Here is a 9,673-nt window from a genome sequence, read left to right as displayed (position 1 = left end):
CCTAGATAGATCCGATGGTCTCTCCCAGAAATTCTTCTTCTGCTGTGTTTTAATGCTCCCAAAGATCATCCTAGGTAAGTATTATTTTCTCTGTTTATACATCTGAGTGGAAATGACTTGCCCACGTCTCATATTTCATTCCTTTCAGAGCAAGGTACTTGATTCAAGTCTGTCCTCATCTCTTGTGATCTTTGCCCCCCGAAACTGTCCCCCACAAGAATAAATAATACACACATACACTAAATACATACACACATACATGTTTTGAAGAAATTGGCTCATATATTTGTTAAGGCTGGTAAGTCCAAAAGCTGCAAGCTGGTCTGGTGCTTTTAGAGACTGAGGGGGAACTGGTGTTTAAGTTCAAAAGCAGAACTAGTGGCCCAGTGTGAAGGGCATCAGCTGACAATGATGTCTTACTTGGGGGAGGATCAGAAGCCCACCTATGTTATGGAGGGTCATCTGCTTTATAAATTAAAATGCTAATCTAATCTATTATTAAAATACACCTATTCACATGTTACCTTTTCCAAAAATACCCCTCCTAGGAGCACCCAGAAAAATAAAGCTAAATATCCATTGCAGAGTCAAGTTGACATATTGTATTATTCAGGACACCATCTTCCAGGGTTGCACAAAATTTAGTCGCATGAAGTCCCTGGCACGTAACAGGACTCTGGATTTCTTGACTCCCTTTGGTAATCTCTGACAGCCTCCTCTAGTGCTTCCTAGGTACTAAAGTAGATATGGACACATTTTGACTTCAAACCCTATACTTGAGGTCTTCAGATGTCAAAGGAAAGAAAGTAATTGTGTTTTTTGGTTCAATACATGAGATAAACAGAGCATGTAACTTACCCTCAGGCGTTTTTACATCAACGCCTGGCATATGAATTATAGTAAACATTTGAATAATGTGAAGTTTGGGGGCCCTGACCCAGCCCTAACCATGATGTAAAAGTTTGTTTAAATTCAATCAACCCTCTCTATTTATGATTCCAGAACAGCAGATTCAACCAGACACAATTGTGTAGTACTGTCAAAAGTGAAAGTGAAAGTTACTCAGTTGTGTCTGACTCTTTGTGACCTCCATACAGTCCATGAAATTCTCCAGGCCAGAATACTGGAGTGAGTAGCCATTTCCTCCTCCAGCAGATCTTCCCCACCCAGGGATCCAACCCAGGTCTCTCCCATTGCAGGGAGATTCTTTACCAGACGAACAACAAGGTCTGTAGGTAGCATCTGTTAAAAATTCCACACAAAACTGGACCCAGGAAGTTTAAAAAAGTGAGGTTCAAGGGACCCACTGAATATACAATAACATTATACACTGTACAGTGAACTGAAGCATGGTTTTGATCCTTTCATCTGTATGTGCCCATGGAACATTCACCTATAAAGACTGAGAATACTTCATCACCAGAAATTCTCTCAGGCCCCCTTCCCAGGCCTGTCTCCATGACAATGAACAGTATGATTTCTTTTGCTGTCATTCTGTTTTAAAGTCCTCTTTAGCCCAGAGCTAAATATTTAAAACATTACTCCTGGTAAGGATAATGGTTAAAGACTTTCTTGAAAGCATGTGAGCACCATATCCATTTCAAGGACTATCCTATCTGGAGATGGATGATTTGGAAAATGACTATCCAAAGATCTTCCCTGCCGGTACAAGCTTTTATTTGTTTTTTAAAAACAATTATTTATGCACTTTACTAAATTTCTTTTCTCATGCACACATTCTCTGAAATGATTTTATGATGCTATTTTGACAGGAAAACCTCATCTCCTAGGAAATTCCTTTGAGGTCCCATGTGAAACACACACAAGTCTTCCTGTGCACACACTGGGTGCTGGGACTGAGTAGGCAACCAGAAGCAGCAACTACGGTGAGAGATCACTTCATGTCAGGAGAAGCTTGCCTTTGATTTGACCCCAGCTACAAGTCACAGGAGTTGAATTGAAAAGTCTCCCTTTCTGTAGCAGCCTGGCCTGGGCACCAATCTCCTCTGTTGTGGGTCCCACTGTCTCTGGGACCAGAGACATTCTGAGCACAGGTGAGGATCCCATGGACTTGTCAGTCCCAATTCAAGGCTTGTTTTTGTAGCTACAACATCGGGCTCATTCACGGCTTCTGACTTTAGTTTCTGTGTTTTTGTCTCTGAGGCCCCAGGAAGAGTTACTCCTCCAGACCCCAGACTTGTGATCAGGTTCCATGGAAACCAGCACACCAGGAGGTAACCATGGTCAGCCAGTCATGACCAGGTGCATGATAATCAGGTTCAGAAATCATTGAGAATTTGAAAATCACTACAGCAGAGCATGGCAGCTAGCACAGGGTCCTTCTAAACGTGAGGTCTGTGCGGTGTGATAGAGTCTAGGGTCTAGGACATCAGTTACTGAATGGCTGCCACGCTTCACAAGGAAGTACTCCCATGCAATGGATGTCTCACGTAGAATCGAAGCATTTTTCCTTTGCCCTGCTGTCAGCCATCTCTCGAGATATCTCTCCACGTCTGGACTCCTTTGTGCCAACATGTCATCCGTCGTGCTGGGCAGCCAGCTTCTCTCCTCAAAGCAAGGTGGGCCACAGGCCTGAGGTGGTTCGGCCCGCTGCCCCCCCACCCCTCAGACACCAGAAGACGTGCTCAGGTGAGCATGACGGCGCTGAGCCTGGGTTTGACAGGCACCCTGTCAGTCGGTGAATTAATAAGCAATAGAGCCCAAGGATTCCTCAGGTGTTGATGAGCTTGCCCTAAGGTTGGGGAAACAGATCCAGAATCACTGTGGGTGGAAGGACATGAACAAGACTCTTGTTAATTAAACAAAGTAGAAACATGAGGGATTACTGGGGACATGTGAGTCCTAAAGGGCAGCAGGAAGCCCTGAGGAATTTCCCTGAGATTCAAAACCACAGAAATATTTAGACAAATAAAATGAATGTATGTATTAATGAACAGCTATTTCTGGAATAAAATGTACGTAAAGTTGTGAACAGTTTTACGGAAAGTTCACAAGAACTTGTAAGGCTTATGTGCATTGAACTGGCTGGGTCTCCCTGTTGTGAACTGTTCGGTTCGTTCAGTCATTAGGTCGTGTCCGACTCTTTGCGACCCCATGGATTACAGAATGCCAGGCTTTCCTGTGCATCACCAACTCCCAGAGGTTACTCAAATCCATGTCCATCATGTTGGCAATGCCATCCAACCATCTCATCCTCTGTCGTCCCCTTCTCCTTCTGCTTTCAATCTTGCCCAGCATCACAGTCTCTTCAAATGAGTCAGTTCTTCGCATCAGGTGGCCAAAGTATTCGAGTTTCAGCTTCAGCATCAGTCCTTCCAATGAATATTCAGGACTGACTTCCTTTAGGATGGACTGCTTGTATCTCCTTGCAGTCCAAGGGACTCTCAAGAGTCTTCTCTGACACCACAGTTCAAAAGCATCAATTCTTCGGCACTCAGCTTTCTTTATAGTCCAACTCTCACATCCATACCTGACTACTGGAAAAACCATAGCTTTAACCAGATGGACATTTGTTGGCAAAGTATATGTCTCTGCTTTTTAATATGCTGTCTAGGTTGGTCATATGTGAACTGTTCACTTAGGTTCATTTCTGATTTGAGCCTCTGGGGGAATGGGCGTGGCCCCCTGAGTGACAGGTTGGCTCTGAGGCCTGGCAGGGAGAGTGACATCTCCGAAGGACTCCCTGGAGAGCCCCTCTCCCATCTCATCCACACTCAGACCAGAGGACCCTCCGCCTGCCCCGCCCCCGCCATGAGCCCCTGCCTCCTGGGCGGTGTGGTCTTCTGTCTCCTGCAGGCAGGTGAGTCCTGGGGGCAGGGTCCCCTCTGGGGTGCCAGCACTGAGCATGCCCTCTGTGACTGCAGCATCGGTCCTCCTTCTCCACAGGGGCGGTCCACGCTGGTGTCACTCAGGACCCCAGATTACAGGTCCTGAGGACAGGACAGAGGGTGACACTTAATTGTACTCAGGATCTGGGTCATGACTATATATGCTGGTACCAACAAGACCCAGGACTCGGGCTGAGTTCACCAAGGAGCAAGGAAACGTGCCCGACGGGTACAGCGTCTCCAGACCAAACACAGAGAACTTCCCTCTCACGCTGGAGTCCGCCAAACACTCCCAGACATCTGTGTACTTCTGCGCCAGCAGTTACTCCACGGCGCTTCACGGCCACCTCCCCTCTGTGCAAAAATAGGGGGCACCGTGCAGGCTCCCAGCACCGGGAGCTCAGGGCTTTGTTAGCCACATGCTTGCAGCGTGACCCTGGGTGTGTGCACTAGGTTGGCCTCAGCCTCACTCCCGGGCCTCGGGGCCATGTGTCCTCCATCGGTCTCAGTCTTTCCGCTGTATCCTCCCTGTAAACCAGGAGACACTTCCCCAGCTTTGACTCCTAGTCATCACCTGAGCCTGAGACCTAGGAGGGAAGGTTGTTGGTAAATCAGATACACTAGGCACTCTTGTCTCACCCCAGGCAGCTGTTTCTGTCTTTCTGTTTCCCCCAGCCTGGCTCTCACCTGGTCTCGGCTCTGGTCCACCTTTCCCAGGTGGGCAGGACTTCCTCTCCCCACCTGCCTGCATCAGCTCCCTGGCCCTCTCTACCACAGCCACACTGCTCCTCCCTCATCTGGGTCGGGTCCCTTCCCATGCCACAGGGAGGCTTTTAAAGGGGCCTCTCTATGTGGTCTGTTTTCAGCAAGATGTATGGAGTCATCAAAGAGAAACAAACTTTAGTTAATTATAAATCATCCAAAAAGTCAGCTGAGCCCACCTGAAGGAGGACAGACTGTCTTTGTGTGTTCTCGACACCCCTGCTCCCAACATCCTTAGCATCTCAACTAACCTCCCTCATCAAAATCCTCTCACAGTCAAAATCTATCCTGCATCACCCCATTATATCATGCTTTGATAAGTGCAGAAATAATTGAGTCCACATTTATAAAATTTTTAATAAAAAGGACGTATTATCTAGAATTTGATAGTGCTTAATTTAAATAGGAAATCTGAAAATATATGCCTGTGACTATTCAGAAGTAGTTATAAATACATGTTTGCAGGCAGATTCATTTGAGACCCTCTGAGCATTTATTTTATGATCGTATATTTCCATCTTTAGCTAACTACCATCATTGTAGTGGTGCAGCAATTATTTCCTTCTTAGTAAAATGGTCAGATCATACAGTCTTCTACCTCCAGAGGCTAAGAGTGCATTTGAAGATCAATCCTAATTGGCCAGGCTAGGAAGGCAGTAGAACAGATATGTGTGTGTGTGTGTGTGTGTGTATTCCGGGCGTGGGGTTTTTGAAACCTTGATTCAAAGAGAGGCTACAAATCCATATGACCATGGACCTTTGGCCACAAGGAGGCACTGTGTTTCCATGGTAAGCAGGGTGCCCTGGGAGGGGCTGAGAGGCACCCTGGGGAAGGAAGCTTAAGGGAACCTTGGCTACATGCCTGCACCTGGGAGCAGATTTGAGTTCCCTGAATGATCCTGGGACACGTGGAGCCAGCAGAGACTCCTCACGGCTCAGGAGGAGGGGTCATGCCTGGAGCTTCAGGATGTGCCCAGGGGGCCGTCTCCTGGAGCAGCGTGGGAAGGGGAGCTGAGAGCTTGGGGTATCTGGTGAGCGCTGGGTCATGAGGGTCAGGCAGGGTCACAGAGCAGAACAAGAGTGTTGTGGACACATGGGACCAGGGGATGAAGCTCACCTCACACCCATCCTTTTTGAGGGGTTGTCAGGACAGGGAATGGCATAGAGGACCCAGCCCTGGGTCCTGCCAAGGGGTCCAGTGGATCAGGAAACAGCCTGCAGAGACACGGAGCAGTGACGTCATAGGCAAATGCTCCAATCAGGGACACAGGAAGTTCAGCACTTACACCACTCACCCCAGGAGCCCCGCCCCCAGCCAGCAGCAGTCCTGAATTCCTGATGCTGCCATGGGCTCCAGGCTCCTCTGCGGTGTGACTCTCTGCCTCCTCGGATCAGGTGAGTCCTGGACACAGTGTGGAAGCATGTGAGATGTTTTTGCCTCCCTGAGATAGAAGCCTGGTGATGACGGCTGCAGCAGGAGGCTTCCCTGTGCTCTGCCCTCAGCTTCCTTGTCTCCTCCCCAACAGGCCTGGTGGATTCTGGAGTCACCCAGACCCCCAAATACCTGATCAAATCAAGAAAGCAGAACGCGACTCTGAGATGTTCCCCTGAGTCTGGACACCGCTCTGTGTACTGGTACCAACAGGCCCTGGGCCAGGGTCCCCAGTTCCTCGTTCAGTATTACAATACGGGAGTGAATGAAAAAGGAAACATGCCAGATCGATTCTTAGGTGAACAGTTCAGTGACTCTCGCTCGCAGATGAACCTGAGCTCCTTGGAGCTGACAGACTCAGCCGTGTATCTCTGTGCCAGCAGCAAAGACACAGCCCTGCATGATCAGGTGCCTCTGGTACAAAAACACTCCTGCCCCAGCTCAGGAAATGGTTGTAGGGCGTGAACTGCCAGCCAGCGGGACCCAGGTGCTGGTACAGTGGACAGCCTTTCCCAGACATTCTTTCCTGGTATGTCTCAATGCTCACAAAGATTTTGCAAGGTATGTTTTATTTTATCTGCTCATTGATCTTAGGGAAAGTGACCTGCCCAGATCTCATATTTCTTAACTGTTAGAGCAAGGAATCCTACTCGAGTCTGACCTTATCACTTGTGGTCCTCACCATGCCCCCAACTGACCTCTGCCAGGAATGATGCGTCACCCAGACCTGTGACGTGTGGTCATGCTCCGGGGAAACCAGCACATCAGGAGGTCACCGCAGGTCCACAGTCCTGTAACCAGGAATAGCTACATAATTTTTAGGGTCCCTGCTTTCCAATACCATGAGAATCTGCAGAGAACAGAGCTCTGCAGCATGTGTGGGGTCCTGCTGTGTGGAATGATGCACAACAAGATAAGGCTTTGAGGAGCTCTATGATATTTGTTACTCAATTAATGCAATCCCCGCTTCCCAAGGAAGCATTCCCATGGAATGCGCAGCTCACATAAAATCAGAGCCCTTTTCATTCAACCTGGAGTCGGCCACCTCTCCCTGCATCCCTCCCACATACAAGTTCCTTTGTGCCAACATGTCATCCGCTTGCGTGTGTGTGAGGGCTCAGTCACTTCAGTCGTGTTCGACTCTTTGTGACCCCATGGACTGTAGCCAGTCAGGTTCCTCTGTCCATGGGATTCTCCAGGCAAGACTAGTGGAGTGGGTAGCCGTGTCCTCCTTCAGGAGATCTTCCCAACCCAGGGATCAAAACTGCATGTCTTACGTCTCCTGCACTGGCAGGCAGGTTCCTTCCCACTCTCACAATCTGAGAGAAGCCCACGTCATCTGTGGTGCTGGGCAACTGGCTTCTCTCCAAAAAGAAAGGCGAGTCCCAAGCTTGAGGTGGTTCTGCTTGCTGTTACCCCTCCCACTTCAGAAACTGCAAGCACTGTGTCCAGGGAACAGGGTGGGAATGTAGATGCATCTGGCAGGTGAGCCGTCGCTGGTGAATTGATAAGAAATAGAGCCAAAGGAGTCCTCAAGTGGGGATAAGTCTGACCTACAGTTGCGGAACCAGATGCCAAAAGAATCATGGCAGGTAGAAGGACACCAAAGGACTGTGGTTAATTAACGAAAGCAGAAACAGACACTTTCCCAGGTGGCGCTAGTGGTAATGATCCTGCCTGCCAATGTGGAGATGTAAGAGACTTGGGTTTGATCCCTGAGTTTGGAAGATCCCCTGGAGGAGGAAATGGAAACCCACTGCAGTATTATTACATGGAGAATCCCATGGACAGAGGAGCCTGGTGGGCTACATACAGTCCATGGGGTCGCAAAGAGTCAGACATGATTGATCAACTAACACTTACTTAAACACCTGAAGGTGTATTTGGGATTCATGAGTCATAAAGGGCTGTAGGAAGCCAAAAGATTTTCCTCAGATTCAACACTACAGAAATATGCAGGTAAAAGTAATATACATATGAATGAAGAATTATTTCTAGAAAAAGTAAATCAAGTTGCAAACTGCTTAGAGAAATGTTACAACAACTTGTAAGCCTTATGCCTATTGATCTGGATGGATCTCCCTGTTGTGAACAGTTCTCTCAGGTTCATTTCTGATTTGAGTCTCTGGGGGAAGGGGCGTGGTCCCTGAGTGACAGGTTGGCTCTGGGGCCAGGCAGGGACAGAGACATCTCAGAAGGACTGCCTGAGAGCCCCTCTCCCCTCTCATCCACACTCAGACCAGAGGGCCCTCCACCTGCCCCGCTCCCACCATGAGCCCCTGCCTCCTGGGCTGTGTGGTCTTCTGTCTCCTTCAGGCAGGTGAGTCCTGGGGGGCAGGGTCCCCTTGGGGTGCCAGCACGAAGCATGTCCTCTGTGACTGCAGCATCGGTCCTCCTTCTCCACAGGGGCGGTCCACGCTGGTGTCACTCAGGACCCCAGATTCCAGGTAGTGAGGATAGGACAGAGCACAACACTGAAATGTACTCAGGATCTGAACTATGATTATATGTACTGGTACCGACAAGACCCGGGACACGGGCTGAGGCTGATCTATTACTCAGCTGGTGCGCCCAGTAGCGAGCCAGGAGATGTGCCCGAGGGTTACAGCGTCTCCAGATCAAACAAAGAGAACTTCCCTCTGACACTGAAGTCTGCCTTTCGCAACCAGACATCTGTGTACTTCTGCGCCAGCAGTTACTCCACGGTGCTGCATGGCCACCTCCTCTCTGTGCAAAATCTACTAGGTGCCCACGAGCTGGCTCCTAGCACCAGAAACCTTGGGCCTTTGTGGGCCACGTGCCTGCAGTGTGACCCTGGGTGTGTGGACAATGCAGCCCCAGCCTCACTCCCAGGCCTCAGGGCCATGTGTCCACCATCTGTCTCTGTCTTTCCGCTGCATCCTCCCTGTGAACCAGGAAGATGCTTCCCCAGCTCTGACTCCTAGTCATCACCTGAGCCTGAGACCTCTAGGAGGGAAGGATGTTGGTAAATTAGATTTAAATAGGCCCTCCTGTCTTACCTCAGGCACTTCACCAATGTCTCTCTGGAAGGTTCTCCCCCAGCCTGACTCTCACATGCTCTCTTCTCTTGCCCACCTTTCCCAGGCAGGCAGGACATTCCTCTCCCCACCTCTCTGCATCAGCTCCCTGGCCCTCTCTCCCATAGCCACAGGCTCCTCCCTCATCTGCCTCAGGTCCCTTCTCATTTCGCAGGGAGGCCTTTAAAGTGCCCCCCCCACGTGCTCTGCTTTGAGCAAGCTCGATGGAATCATCAAAGAGAAATCAACTTCAGTTAATCATCAATCATCCAAAAACTCATGGGAGTTCATCTCAGGGGGACAGATGATCTTTGTGTGTTCTCCCACCGCCCGCCCGCCCTGAATTCCTTAGCATCTCATCTTACCAAGGCCAGGTTGCCACCACCTGGCGCCCTCATCAAAATCTTCTCAAAATCAAAATATATCATACATCGCACCCACTATATCAAGATTTCATAAGTGCAGAAATAGATGAGCTCATGTTTCTAAAACTTCTTTATAAAAAGTTTTATCTAGAATTTGATAATGCTCAATTTAAATACACAATCTGGAAATATATACATCTGATTAATCAGAAGTACTTATGGAACACA

General features: G+C 48.9%; 1 long non-coding RNA gene and 1 gene segment (V, D, J or C); both read left to right on the top strand.

The window, feature by feature from the left end:
• Nucleotides 1-19: 19 nt before the first annotated feature.
• On the top strand, nt 20-3,209 carry LOC122438760. The gene is made up of 3 exons (XR_006268622.1): nt 20-74; nt 1,773-2,054; nt 2,164-3,209. It is a non-coding gene; the product is annotated as an uncharacterized LOC122438760 (long non-coding RNA).
• A 2,700-nt stretch (nt 3,210-5,909) lies between these two features.
• LOC122437846 lies at nt 5,910-6,507 on the top strand. The segment is given in 2 exon segments: nt 5,910-6,005; nt 6,137-6,507. Coding segments are annotated over 2 exon segments (420 nt in total).
• Nucleotides 6,508-9,673: the final 3,166 nt, after the last annotated feature.

Source organism: Cervus canadensis, chromosome 3, assembly GCF_019320065.1.
Source record: "Cervus canadensis isolate Bull #8, Minnesota chromosome 3, ASM1932006v1, whole genome shotgun sequence".
Taxonomy (NCBI): Eukaryota; Metazoa; Chordata; class Mammalia; order Artiodactyla; family Cervidae; genus Cervus; species Cervus canadensis.
The sequence above is the reverse complement of the archived record's forward strand: the minus strand, read 5'-3'. Positions and strand labels throughout refer to the sequence as shown.